The 15,301-nt window shown below is 37.6% G+C and overlaps 1 protein-coding gene across 1 annotated transcript in view; it reads right to left on the reverse strand.

The window, feature by feature from the left end:
* Positions 1 to 12,404, reverse strand: part of LOC120529716 (major histocompatibility complex class I-related gene protein-like) — a 34,006-nt gene extending 21,602 nt beyond the window's left edge. The window contains exons 1-3 of the mRNA XM_039753779.1: positions 12,318 to 12,404; positions 2,637 to 2,897; positions 799 to 1,071 (exon numbers count right to left, since the gene is read on the reverse strand). Coding sequence (XP_039609713.1) covers positions 799 to 1,071; positions 2,637 to 2,897; positions 12,318 to 12,396 — 613 coding nt within the window. The 5' untranslated portion in view covers positions 12,397 to 12,404. The remainder of the gene's footprint in view (positions 1 to 798; positions 1,072 to 2,636; positions 2,898 to 12,317) is intronic.
* Positions 12,405 to 15,301: the final 2,897 nt, after the last annotated feature.

Raw genomic sequence — 15,301 nt, forward strand, 5'->3', positions numbered from 1 at the left:
CCAATGATGTCAACAAAAAGCAATATCTGAGACACAAAAATGTGAAGGTGAAAATATTCAAAATTATAAAGAATCTGCTATCACATTGAAAACAGAGCTAAGCAACTAACAATCACTCACACATGCAGTGCAGATTTGGGGCTGACAGTCAGCCATACATTAAGTTCTTTGAAATGTGGAAGGATGTATGGAGAAATACAATGCAGAGGACTCCATACATGCATTGACATCGCTGGAACTGTGGGGCAGGAGCACTCACCACTGTTCTATTAAAATTTTTGAATAGATTATTTATAAACACATTGCAAAATGGAAATAAACTGTAATCCCTGGAGATAATTAGATTTTTTTAAGGTTTCTTTTTCATGGAATTTGTAACTAAACACACAATTTTTAAACTTTTTGTTTATTATGAGGTGGTCACTGTGACGGAGTAATAGCACCATTGCCTTGAAGTAACGAGACCAGGAATCGTGGTCTCGGTCCTCCTTGCATGGTGTATGCAAATTCTCCCCTGAATTTTTCCCGACTGCCCTGATTTGCTCACAGTGTCCAAAGAAATGCGGGTTAGGTGAATTTGTGACGCTAAATTGATGCTTGTGTGTGAACATGTGTGTGTGTGTTTGTGTTTGATCTGCAATGGACTGGCACCCTCTTCAAGGTTTGTTCCTGCCTTGCACCCTATGCTGGCTAGGATAGGCTCCAACCCAAAAACTGGATTAAGTGAGTTAGAAAATGGCATTTATTACAATGTATTTAAGCAAAAGATAAATATCCACACAATATACAGTACTTCACCTTTCCTTTCCAGATGTTTTCTTCCATGATGGATTAATGTCTCCAGCCAATCAAAACATACAGTCCGATAAAATTCATTTTCTACTACACGGCGCTTATTGTCCGCTTCCCTTATCCTTTTGTAAAAATTAGCCTGAGGGACAATAGCAATCCAGGAGAGGGTGTTGACATCAAAGCCCACAAAGTCTTTTCCATCATATGCGTGAAACAAATACGAGTCTCTGGTCCCGTTTTCATGTATCTCACAACCTCCTGCAATCTGGTATGTGTGGGCTGGATGAAGAAGACAAACAATTAAACAATTAAACAATTCTCCTGACTTTTTAATTTATCATCTTTGGAAATGTCAGTGTTGCCATGAAAAGCACACCGATAGTTACTTTTATTAATGATGTTTAGTATATTCTATGCTTAAATATTTGTCCTTTAAAGAATTATTCTTGTTAACTATGTACTCCCTCAGCTTACAATCATCATAATATTTAAGAAACGCTAAAAGTATTCATTTTATTTACTAATAAATAAATTGTCTGCTTTGATCATAAGCAGTAACGAGTTTGTAAAATCTGTGATTTTTTTGTGCACTTAAAGGAATATTTCACTCAAAATGTAGAATATTTTTTATATGTTACCTCATGTAGGTTGTAGTGATGGACAACAAAAAATTTTAATGTCATGTTATAGTGAAGAATGGATATAATAAAGTTTCTGATAGAACGGGACCTAATGGTGACAAGAATTGAACCACAGCAAATGATGTTAAAAACTTTCCTAAAAATACTGTGTCACATAATGCACATGTCAAGTCATCCAGTCATATGCTCACAATATGGAAAACGTGTATTTTGTGTTAAGCTATTCTTAAATAAAAATTAATTCACAAACAAGAAGCTTCATGAGGGATTGCACCTTTGAATTTAAGACAGGATTCATAACCAATGAATAAGAGGTAGAGGTGGGTCTTAAATTCAAAACTGCAACCCTGTGTAAAGGGGCTTCCTGTTTGTGGACAACTTTCAGTTTTTGGAATTTTAATCTAACAGCAGTTAGGCAAAAAATACATGTGTTTTGCACATTGTGAGCATACAATTGCATGACTTGACATGTGGATTATGTGACACGACTAATGAGAGATTTTTTTCATGGACGTTTTTGAGAATATTTGCCGTTGTCCAACTATGGTCACCATTGGGCTCCATTCTATCAGAAACGTTATGTTTGTTCTTAAGAAACACTTGAGTTTACATTTTTTTCTCATTCTTAAATAAAAACTACAATGGGCAAGTAACATTTCAAAAAATATCATTTTTGGGTGCAGTATTCCATTAAGATAATGACATCATTTAGCCTTAATGACTGCTCATATTTAAAGAATTTCAGCAAAATTCTTGTAAAATGTCTTTTAGAGCTGAACTGTAAAAAAAATCATTCTTACTATTTAATTTAAGTATAACTAGTAAAAAATAATCACAGCATTTAAAAGAAATCTAGATGATGATATGTAAATAATGTTATAAGTACTGCTCAAGATATTGTTTGCTAAAGCGTATTGGACACTATGGTTTCCCTTAATTAGATGTGAAATTAAACTAAATGAAAGATCAATAAAACATTTATATATTTTGGTGTGAAAGACTGTATTTTGTTTTTATACTGGAAGTTACACTAACAATAAATTGCTTGCAGTCATCATTGGTTAAATATATAAAGATAGCTGAGAGTACAAATAACATGGAACTATTAAACCATCTCTAAGGAAGGCTAGTGTATGTCAGTAAAGTGTTTTGACAAATGGAAATGCATTTTCTTGGAGCATAAAGAATTTAAGAGCTACTCACTTCCAGTGTGATTGAAGTGCTCTTCTGCCAGCTTCAAACTCCATCTGATTCGTGGCTGGCAAGACAGGATTAACCAGGATTGTCTGTCCCAGAACTCGGTCCCCAATATGTTAATAACCCACTCTGCACGAACAACAGGCCTCTCCATGCTGCTGTCATAGTAGGTGTGTTGCACATCATTGATCATTGATATATCTATAAATTGGGGTAAGTTTGTTCCTTTGGAGATACCTATTGCTGAAAACCATAGCCTGTGACTTCCTATAACAACAATAATAACAACAACATATATTTATATTGCACATTTTCATAGGGAGAATGTAGCTCAAAGTGCATCACAGCTAGTGAAATAGACAGTAGAAAGTTATTATAAATATGCAACAACAACAATGTAGTTTTATTTAGTTCTAAATCAGACATCAAATGCCTCAATTCGCTTTAACAGGCCCTGTTTGACACCCAAACCTTAGACTCTCAATGAAGACAAACAACTCCCTAATACTCTTAGAGCAGGGGTGTCAAACTCCAGGACTGGTGGGCCGCAGTGGCTGCAGGTTTTCATTCTAACCCTTTTCCTAATCAGTGATCAGTTTTCACTGCTAATTGACTCCTGTTCTTAAGGATTCATTCCTCTGAATCGATTCTTCATTAAATGGCAGCCAAACAGAAATGAGGCATGAAACGAGCCAACAGATGACCAGCTAAATCGGGGCTTCAGACTCCAACCAGTTTCACAATGAGAAGCAGATTTTTGCTGTTAAATAAACTCTTGATTTAATTCCATGGCTTGTTGCTGCACTCATTCTCATTTTCCAGAACTGTTGATTTTTTTCTAAGACCACCCTCACAATGTTTTGGTGAGCTGAGAGATCAACCTTACTGAGACCTCCACCTTTTTTTATTTTCACATATTTTGTGATGGGCACAGGTGAGCCAGTCATATGGATTCTTGTTTTGTGTCTTGTTATTGTTTGGCTGCTAATTAAGAAAAAGGAAACAACTAAGGGGCCTGAGTCAAGGTGATTAAAATTAAGGCAAAAGAAGATAATTAGCAGCAAAAACTGGTCACAAATTAAGAAGATGGTTAGAATGAAAACCTGCAGCCACTGCGGCCCTTCAGGACTGGAGTTTGACACCCGTGCCTTAGAGGAAAAACAAAAGGAAGAAATCTTGGGAAGGACATTGCAAAGAAAGACCCCCTTCCATGTAGGTTGGGCATGCAATCAGTACCAAAGCAGGGTCAATACTAGACAGAAAACACTAAAGTAGGTATGCACTATATTACATTTTTTAAAAGTATGGACAGGACTGAACTAGTCTTAGTCTCAATACTAGTTAATTGTGACATGTGTATGTTTCAATAATAGGTGACTACATCCAGAAAACAGAGACCCTCATTAGGGATTGTTTTATTTTAGGTAGTAAATAGAGTAGTCCTAATAGTAAATAATAGAAGAGAGCTAATAAAAAACAGCTCTGTGAAACTGTAAGACACTAGAATGTTAACATTAAAGAGAATGTCCATCATGTGATGTAAAGGCAGAACTGTACAGCCTTCTTCTTCATCTGCATCGTGAGCAACAAACAGAGATGGCAGACTGGGAGTAGTGGTGCAATTTATATGAAGAATAAGCAAAGGCTAAAATAACAAAACTGGTCTTTAAATATTTTTAAATATTTCCCCAGAGCCAGCTTAGCATATCTCTATCAGCAAATCATTCCATGTTTTAGAGGTTTAACTGCCTGACCCGTTCCTTTATCCGTGGTTCTTGGTTTGTTAAGCAGACCAGTGTTGGAGGATCTCATATTTGAATGTAGAGTGAGTGACACTTCAAAATACAGGTAAAAGCAAGACTATGAACAGTCTTATATATAATCAACTGTGTTTTAAAATTGATCCTAAAGGATATCAGCAGTCCGTGTTATGACGTCAGAACTGGTGAGACAAGTTCCATTTTTTTTCCTTTTTGTGGTTAAGAGTCGTGCTGCTGTGTTTTGAGGTAGCTCAGGGGTGACCAATTCCAGTCCTGGAGGGCCGCAGTGGCTGCTGTAGGTTTTCATTCTAACCCTTTTCTTAATTAGTGACCTGTTTTTGCTGCTAATTAACTTCTTTTGAATTCATTTTCATTGACTTGTTCTTGAAGACACCGACCCCTCAATTGTTTTTTTTTTCCTTAATTAGCAGCCAAACAATAATGAGATACAAAATGAGCCAAAAACAGAACCAGCAAACTGTGACCATCATACAATATATGAAAATAAAGAAAGGTGAAGGTCTCAAGAATGCTGATCTGCTCTTAGAAAAAAGAATCCGCAATTTTGGAAATGTCTGCTATTGCACAATGAGTGCAGCAACAAGCCATGGAATTAAAGAATGGGTTTAATTAACGACAAGACTCAACACCTCATTAAGCAACTGGTTGGAGTGAAATTGTTTGTAGTTAGAGGGCCTGACTTAATTTGTCTTCTATTGGCTCCCTCAGTTCACATTTCAGTTCTGTTTGGGGGCCATTTAAGGAAATGAATGAAGCAATTCAGAGGAACAATGAAGAAATTGAGGGAAACATTTCTTAAAAACCAAGTCAATTAAAATTAATTCAAAAGAAGTTAATTAGAAGTAAAAACAGATCACTAATTAGGAAAAGGGTTAGAATGAAAACCTGCAGCCCACCAGGACTGGAATTGGGCACCCCTGAGCTAACTGAAGCGGTCTTTCTTGGGTGCAACTAAACTAAAAACAAAAGCTTGTATTAGTTTGTTAGAATTTTGACATATCATTAGATATTTAAGTTTTTCAATATTTATTAAATGAAAGAAAACAGTCCTAATAGTTTGATTAAGTAGCGCTGCTGCCTTACAGTTAGGGGATCCGGGTTCGCTTCCCGGGTCCTCCCTGCGTGAAGTTTGCATGTTCTCCCCGTGTCTGCGTGGGTTTCCTCCAGGCGCTCCGGTTTCCTCCCACAGTCCAAAGACATGCAGGTTAGGTGGATTGGCAATTCTAAATTGGCCCTAGTGTGTGCTTGGTGTGTGGGTGTGTTTGTGTGTGTCCTGCGGTGGGTTGGCACCCTGCCCAGGATTGTCTCCTGCCTTGTGCCCTGTGTTGGCTGGGATTGGCTCCAGCACACCCCCGTGACCCTGTGTTCGGATTCAGCAGGTTGGAAAATGGATGGATGGATAGTTTGATTAATATGCAATTTAAAATTTAGTTTTGAATCTATTGAAGCACCTAGGTTTTTTACTTCTGACATATAATATAAGGAAACAAATATTTTTATTATATTACTGTGATAAAACTAAAATACATAGTCACCCTTGCAAAATTTTCAGCTTTTTAAAACTTACAAAAAATTCAATGTTTATAACAAAATTAATATTTAAGAATATTTGCTCAGTGTGAGTAAGTGCGTGTGCCCTGCAAGCTAAGCTGGTGTCCTGCTAAGGCCTGTTCCAGATCTTTATCTAATATTGCCTAGACAAGCTCTGGCTCTGCATAAATCTAAACAGTATTAAACAGAATTGAAAATGGATGGGTGGGTGGGTTACAGATTTTTGAACATTCACCAAAGTATAGACGCATCCGTTGTTAGTGATGAATCTCTCAATCAAAACCTCAGTATGGACTAAAATGAGGCAGGCAATTAATAAGAGTGGCTGATATGAACTTTAAATACCTGTTTGTTGTGTTTTGCTTTTATATTTTACATACAATATTAAGACATGTATCTTTGAAGCTATTAAGCATGAATTAGGAAAAAACTTTTCTTGTGACTATCATGATCATTAGTGATTTTGTCATGATTTTCCTCTCCTTATATATTTTGGAAGTTATTTAATCAATTTGAAAGATTGTTTGATATTGTGTGAGCTGAGATAGGCTCAGACTTCCCTGTGACCCTACTCTGGATTAAGCTAGTTTAGAAAATGGATGCATAGATGAATGGTTAGATTGTAAATTGTACGTATATTATTTATTTTGCATTCTCCCATAATGCAACTTTGTTTCCATTGGGAAATGCTATTCTGAGTGGTTTAGTCTGGTTGTTGCTAGTGGCAACATTACAGGTCACAGGGTGTAAGTGTCAATCCCTGGCGTCACTTCTTTGTCCGAGTTTTGTGGATTGTTAAAAGAAATAACCAAAGATGATTCGTATCCTTTTTCAAGATCTTGGTTCTTGAATTCCTTTCTGTTTTTCTTTCAATATTAAGAATGGTTCACGTTTAGGTTTTGATGCTCATCCACCTGAAGCTACACATTTTTGGGACTGGCTAGAACTTGGATGGAAAACCAACCAGGAAATTCCTGGTTTGCTCCTGGAAGAAGTGTTGGCAAGTGTTAAATCTGTGGAACCTTAATGCCCCAATGCAGTAATAGGGACACTATGCTGTAAAAATGGCACTGTCCTTTGGATGACATGTAAAACCAAGGTCCTCACTCTTGGTGGTCATAAAAGATCCCAGGGCATCCTTTATAAGGAGTTGTAAAATAAATCCCTATGGCCTGAATAATTTGCTCACCATAGCCTTGTCATTCTGGCCCCTTAATCATCTGATGTTTCTAATTGGCTATCTCTCTCACCCCTTCACCACCTAATAGCTAATGTGTGGTGAGTGTACTGGCATAAACATGGCTGCTGTCACATCATCGAGGTGGATACTACACATTAATAGTGATTGAAGTGGAACCACACTCACTATGTAAAGAACTTTGTGTAGTGAGAAAAATGTTATATAAATGTAAACAATTATTACTATTAAAATTATAATCTTTGATCTCCCAGTTTTGACCTCTGCTTCAATATTCTGACTCTTGTTTCTCTTTCAGCCCTTTCATTCCCTGGCAGCACAACATCAACCTTACATATACCAGACAAGAAATCTTTATAATGTAACAGGTAAGATCTTGCTACTTGCTGTATACAAGATCAGAAACAGTATGAACTGCAAGTCAGAGGCTTCTACATGCATCTTAATCATGGGCTGTGAGTCTGCAAGGACAAAAAGCAAGTGTGCCCTGGAATAAGGCTCCATGCAAAACAGTAAGTGCCAGTCCAGGACTGGTCTAAGGTCATGAGTATGAATGTGAGTGGAGAGTTGGCCCATTAGGCCCATTGGCCCAAGAGATGCATGAAGGTAGCATAAGACCAGCATAAGTTCAAAGCAATACAGAAGCTCAATGTCTCTTATTCCATCCACTCCATACAGTGACCACATAACAGATAAGAGGCTGGCCTACTCATAATATATGTAAGATGAAAGTGCCACCTGGCCATCTAGGCATACTGAATGCTTAGACTCCCGGCAAGAAGAGCTGCTGTCCATCCAGGCTGTAATGGTGTCATGTTCATTAACACTGTTTCTGCTTAAGGCACATCAATAATGTTAATCAATAATGCTTGAATAAAAGTATGACCTTGCTCTCCTGCTTTTCTTGATGCCCTGCCATGCCTCCTGGGGTCTAGAGATAAGAAATATATTTAGCCACAGAAGGAGTCAACACTGAAGGTGACCACAAGTAGACAGTGTGTTATAATATGGAATTTCATCTGATCAAAATGGGTGAGGTCTCCAAAAACAGTGATAGAGCAGGCCAGAATCTTATCTGGTATGCCTAGCAGAGGCAACCTTAACTTCAGCCACTCTCCAAAGGCCACTAGCTGGAGCAGGCCTAAAAATGGGGAGATGGCAAAATAACTATAAATAACTCAAAAACAGGCCACAGGATGACTGACAACCTTCAGCTTATATAAATGGGCAAAAAAGCACCCTTATAATTTAATGATGTATTCGCAAAAATAACAAAGTTGCAAAAACAAGACTCCGCAAGAGCAAAAAAGAAGCACAAAGGAGTTGCAAATAGTCCAAATATGCAAACAAGAAGAAAAATCCAATAATAACGTTAAAGATAATGAAAAAAGTAAATCTAAACACAGTACACTGTAATCACATGAATCTTCATCACTTTAATGATGAGTGAGTCCTGGTCATAGGCCTTCTCAGCTTTCTTATATAGCCAGAGGTGAAGATCCAGGAGTGGTGACATCAGAGTGGTCCCACCTCTTAGGACTCCACCCACAAAGAAAGTTCAAAGGGGCACTGAACAATTATAAACATAACATTAGAACAATCTAGATGAGAAAATGCCATTCAGCCCAACAAAACTTGCCAGTCCTGTCCACTTAATTCTTCTAAAAATACATCAAGCCTAGTTTTGAAAGTCCCTAAAGTCTTACAGTCCAACACACTACTTATTCCAAGTGTCTATGGTTCTCTGTGTAAAGAAAACTTCCTAATGCTTGTGGAAAATTTACCCTTGACAAATTTACAACTGTGTCCCCTTCTTCTTGATTAATTAATTTTAAAATAACATGTCTCGATCCACTGTATTAATTTCCTTCATAATTTTAAACACTTCAGTCATGTCACCTCTTAATCTTCTTTTGCTTAAACTGAAAAGGCTCAGCTCTTTTAATCTTTCCTCATAATTCAACCCCTGTAGACCTGGAATCAGCCTAGTCGCTCTTCTCTGGACATTTTCTAGTGCTGCTATGTCCTTTTTGTAGCCTGGAGACCAAAACTGCACACAGGACTCCAGATGAGGTCTCACCAGTGCCTTTTAAAGCTTCAACAGTAAATGTGTAAAAATAAAGAATGTTAAAAATGAGAAACACCAAAAACCACAATAAAATACATAAAAACATGTAATACCATAATAAAATATTGCTGTTAAGTGAAAACATATGAGGGCTTGAGTTAAAATTTTTTGGACAGCATCAAGCACAAGCCATAAACCAGCCAGGATGTGCTAGCAATGAGGAAAATTAGTCAACATGCTAATAAGTTGTGTAGAAAATGATGATCAGTTTATCACTAGATTGTCTAAGCTCATCTGATATAACTCTAAAGACTGCTGTAACAGGATTGACAGTGAGCGTAAATCTGATCATATCGGATATATAAGAAAAAATCTTTTCCCAGCATGGCTTAAAGTCCTAAAACATATTCCTGAGTGAGCCCAGAGCTTCATGGCATTATTCACAATTAGGGCCCAATCCCTGATACATTTTAGAAAGTTTTAATGTGAATAGGTGTGTGTAGTGGATGATTTGCAGATGGATGACTATGTGTTTTGCACGATCTGAAGAATAAATATTGATGCAAATTATTTTAAGAATATATTTTTCACACTCTGAATTATAATATACCTTAAACCTGATTATCACATTCAAGGCACATCTTCCTGAATCCCTTTTTCTTTGAATCCTCAAAACCACTCAATAGAGATCTATTGTGTCCTGGTGGTATAATCCACTGTCCATTGTACATTTCTGTTTTAAATGGTTATGCTTTGGAGCACATTTCCTTGTCTTTAACCCACCAGGAACTCTTGATTCTTGATAACACTATGCCATTTATTGTAATATTTTTATATCATATCACCGCAACCATTTGCGTCTATATTTGCTTTTCATCTAACATAAATGATTTATGGATAAGTCAGTTGAAGGAGTTTATCTGCAAACATGTAGTTGTGACTTAGTAGCCATGGCACCTGTTCCCAAGCAATATAGATAGCAAGTTAAAATTCAATAGTATCATAACTATTACTCACGCAAGTGTGTGAGTGCTGAAATAGGGAATTTATAGTATAAGGCAAATTCACAAAATAAAGAAAAGACTCCAACATCACCACTGGACGTAGCCAACAATGGTTTCCACCTGCTCCTTATTGTGCAGTTGTTCCACTCACTAGCCCCCAGTTGAAAACCCCAAATAATCAAAAGCTTATAAAGTTGAAACTGTAGACATGCTACCCTCAAATGAGTTAATTCTGAACATAAAATTGCATACAAAACCTCAGTGTGGAACATTGATTAATAAATGGTAGTAAAAAGGAACATATACTTTGTGGTTTATCTCAGAAAATTTAGATGCAGAAAAAATAAACAAAAATTATCACAGAGCAATAGCAAATTATTTCTGTCACTTCATACTAGTTTTCTCTTTATAGATAATTCATTGTGCTGAAGGCACCCAGACTTGTCACTGTCTGTATGACGTTAGCACATTCTTTACATGTCTCCAGTACACCATCTTCCTTCCACATTCCACACAAGTATTGGGTTGACTGGCATCTTTAAAATGGCCCTGGTATGAATAAGTGCAGGTGCAGTACTCTGGTGTTCTGCCTTGTTTTAGATGATGCTAGGATTGGCTTTAGATGTCTACAACTGCACATTAAATAAACAATTCTGGTCTAACCATTACCTGTCTACATTTTCTCCTTTTTGAATGTTTTTATCTATTCCCGCAATTGACTTATATCTATTTTTGAGTAACCTCTACATGAATGTGTGTGTGTGTCCTACATTATACTTGTGTCCCATTCATGATTAGTTCCTGCATTGTATTCTACACTCTTTGGATAGATTGTTTTAACCCTGAAATAAAAAATGCAGGTTAAAAAAGCAGATGTACAATTTATACTGGTACATTGGTTGTTGCTCCTGACTCACAGCTTTAGAGATCTGGACTTACCATACCATACCATACCATACCATACCATACCATATTTATTTGTTGAGAGCTTAAAAACACAGCATTACAACTGACCGAAGCGCTGTACAGTTACAACAAGCAGGACTAAAAGCAAAATATTAAAAACAAACATTAAGAGAGAATTAAAACAGAGATACTAAAAACAGGTCAGGGGACCAAATAAAATAGAGAAAATAGCAAAAGGCAAGTGGAAAATGAAACAGGTTAAGAATTAAAAGCCAATGTGAAGAAGTGCGTTTTTAGGCGAGATTTGAATGTGGCGACTGAAGCGGCTTGCCTAACCACTAAAGGCAGGGAGTTCCAGAGCCTGGGTGCACAGACGGAGAAAGCCCTTTCACCACGAGCTTTAAAACGTGCCTTGGGAACGGTTAGGAGCAGCTGATCTGCGGATCTAAGAACACGAGGGGGATTGTGACAATGGAGCAAGACACTCAAATAGGCGGGGGCTAGACCGTTTAATGCCTTATAGGTAAGGAGGAGAATCTTAAAATCGATTCTGAATCTAACCGGCATCCAGTGTAGGGTTTTTAAAATTGGTGAAATGTGTTGGATTCTGCTACTTCCAGTTAGAAGCTTTGCAGCCGCATTTTGAGCCAGTTGGAGTCTAGAAAGAGTGGCGTTACTGATACCAAAAAGGCAGGAATTAGAGTAGTCAAGTCGGGACGTAATGAATGCATGGATTACTGATTCCAGGAGGTGGTTAGACAGAATAGGCTTGAGTTTGGCTTGACTCAGACTGAGCACTGTCTGTTTGAATTTTGCTTCTTTATCTATGAAACTTCTCTATGGATAAACTAGCTTCTCCCGACAAACTTTTCAGGCTAACTAACACTTATAAACTGGCCCTATACAGTATGGGTTACTATGGGGTGTGTGTGTGTGTGCATAAGTGAACCCTACAATAGCTGTCCTACTGAGAGTTTCCTCAGTGCCCTCCAACCTAATGATAGAAAGTGTGACTTCAAAAGTCAATGGCTCTCTTTATGATATCTTTTTTACTTTACAGCTCCTAAAGTAACAAAACATTGTGAGAATGCAAAGACAAATTAGACTGTACATTCAGACAAAGGCATTTTAGAATGAAACAGTTGTCTTTTGCTTAATTTTCTATATTTAAAAACTTACCAGCTACAATGACTTGAATCGACCAAACAAGCAAGATCCGATGCATTTGTCTGATGGTCACTAAATAAATCCAAAACATTTGCTAAGTCTTCCAGAGGAAAGTAAATGTGGGTGAATGAGGCATTTTCTGTACACTCTGCTCACTCAAACTTATCTAAAGGAGGATCATGGCTCAACAAAGGCAAAGTTCTTTTGTTACTATAAATTAAACTGCTAAGAGCTTGAAATGTAAATAAGAAAGTGAAACTCAGTGCTGTGAATTAGCAGCTGCTTTACAGGTATGAACACTTCTCAGTTTGCCAACTTTAAAATAAATTATTCATTAACTTTATCTGTTTTCTAAATCTAGGATGACACAGTCTGTGGTTACTGCTGCGGCCCCTCATTTTCAGGATTCAAGGTATAAATTCCTCACTGGGTTGCTGCACAATATTTGTGCATTCTCTTCGGGTCTGTGTAATCTTTTTAATAATAATAATAATAATAATAATAATAATAATAATACATTTTATTTATATAGCGCCTTTCCCATGCTCAAAGAATGGCAGGGTATACAGTATATAACATTGTACAAACCAAATAAATAAATAAAGAAAATTACGACAGTGAATTCAGAGAAAAGAAAAACCTAACAGACAACATAATTGATGATCTAGCACACACGCACAGGTTACATGAGCATCTTGACAGAGAGGTAAACTGAGAGAAGGGTAATAAAGTCAAGTAGAGCTAAAAGCCTTCCTGAACAGATGAGTTTTGAGTTGTTTTTTAAAAGAATTTATGGAGTCAGATGACCTGAATAATTTCGGTAGGTCTTTCCAGAGTCTGGGCGCTATACAGCTGAAGGCCCTGCTGTCACCCATGGAGTGCAGGTTAGTGTGGGGCACAACAAGATTGCCAGAATCAGAGGACCTTAGTGGGCGAACAGGCACATAGTGATGGAGAAGGTCACTGATGTAGTTTGGTGCAAGGTTATTTAAGGTTTTATGAGTTATTAGTAGGATTTTATACTCGATTCTGTAAGACACAGGGAGCCAGTGAAGACGGAGCAGGATGGGTGTGATGTGCTCGCTGCTGCTGGTTCAAGTAAGGACTCTTGCAGCTGTCCGCACATAAAGCTATACATGCATTTACTTATAAAAGTCAACAATTAACTTAACACACATATGTGGTAATATGGGATGGGAAATAAAACTGGGGTACCTAAAAAGGATCGGTGCTTTCATAGGAATAAAGTACAAACTCTACATGGGACAGCAACTGAGCTGAGCTGTGAGGCAGCAGTCCTTTCTGCCACATTGCCCTACACAATTTTTGCAGGCATTTCCTTGTTCATTTCTGGGTCAGTGGGATCTCATGCTTATTCTAGTGGCTTTGGGTGTAAGAGGATACCTGATCCATCTTTGGACATAAGCTCATAAATTTACAATTTTTTACAATCACTTTTTGTATTTTTATAGACCATAAGCATAAAATACTATAATGCACATCTTAGTGGCAACAGAGAAAGAGAAAATAAAAATTTTAGGGTGATATATAGTAAGTCCTTCCAAAAAAAGTCAATATTTTGACCGTTCAAACGCAGGATGACAGACATGACCCAGAAGAATCCTTACCTACAAATTCTAGGAACATACAGACTAAAGCAACCTGACAAATGGAGGACAATATGTAAAGAGACATAGCAAATGACTTTTATGTCTTGGTTTGGCTAAGTTTCCTGATCGATAAGCTCATAGGCAGAAAAAGTAGAATACGTTTAAGAGAATTTTAGAATGACTGGGATGTACAAGTTTTTGGGCAGTTTCAGCTGCATACATAGGGCTGAAGGGAGTTCTGTAACCATTTGTTGAAATGCAAATATTTGTATAGAGCCATGAACATAAATTTTATGTGTCTTTAAGTGCTTAAAATCACAGAAGCTGCAACTACTGTAGGGATCTAATGATATGAAGCCCCTAATTTGGAATTACAAATGTACTGCAATATTAATATTTGTTAATATTTACTGTAGTCATAATCTAATCTTGTCTCATTTTCTGAAATCACTTTTCATGGCCTGCGGTGGGCTGGTACCCAGTCTGTGGATTGTTTCCTGCCTTGCGCCCTGTGTCGGATGGGATTGGCTCCAGCAGACCCCCGTGACCCTGTAGATAGATAGATAGATATGAAAGAGACTATATAATGATGGATAGATAGATAGATAGATAGATAGATAGATAGATAGATAGATAGATAGATAGATAGATAGATAGATAGATAGATAGATAGATAGATAGATACTTTATTAATCCCAAGGGGAAATTCACAAATATAAGTTAGGATATAGCGGGTTGGATAATGGATGGATGGATGGACTTTTCCTGGTGTATGTCACTGTGGTAGCAGACCAAGCAGGTAAGCTCAGACTTTGCTGTCCCTAGCTGCAGATTCCAGCTCTTCTTGGGTAATGGACAAGTGTTTCCAAGTCAACTGAGAGATATAATCCCTCCAGCATGTCCTGGGTCTGTTGCAGGGTCTCTGCCCAAGGGGAGCTGCCCAGGAGGCATCCTTATTTTAAGATATGTAAAACCGACCTCAATTGACTTCTCTGGATCTGGAGGAGCAGCAAATTGCTGAACTTCTCATCTTCTCATGGAGTGTTAGCCTAGTAATCCTGCAAAACAAGTTTTGCTGCTTGTACTCATGATCTCATTGTTTCGGTCATTACCCACAGTTCATGACCATATGTATGGATGCAGGTGTAGATCAACTGGTAAATTAAGAGTGTTGTCTTTGGTCTTAGCTCCCGCTTCACCACCATGGACCGGTAAAGTGGACATAGAACAGCGGTCGCTTCTCCAGTCTGAGTCTGCTTGACAATCTCACATTCCTTTTTTCCTTCACTCATAAAAACGATCTTGAGATACTTGAACTCCTCCACTAAGGACAGTTGTTCCCCTTCACCTGGGGAAAGTAATCCACTCTTTTCTATTGTTTACTGT

This window comes from Polypterus senegalus, chromosome 5, assembly GCF_016835505.1.
Source record: "Polypterus senegalus isolate Bchr_013 chromosome 5, ASM1683550v1, whole genome shotgun sequence".
Classification (NCBI taxonomy): domain Eukaryota; kingdom Metazoa; phylum Chordata; class Cladistia; order Polypteriformes; family Polypteridae; genus Polypterus; species Polypterus senegalus.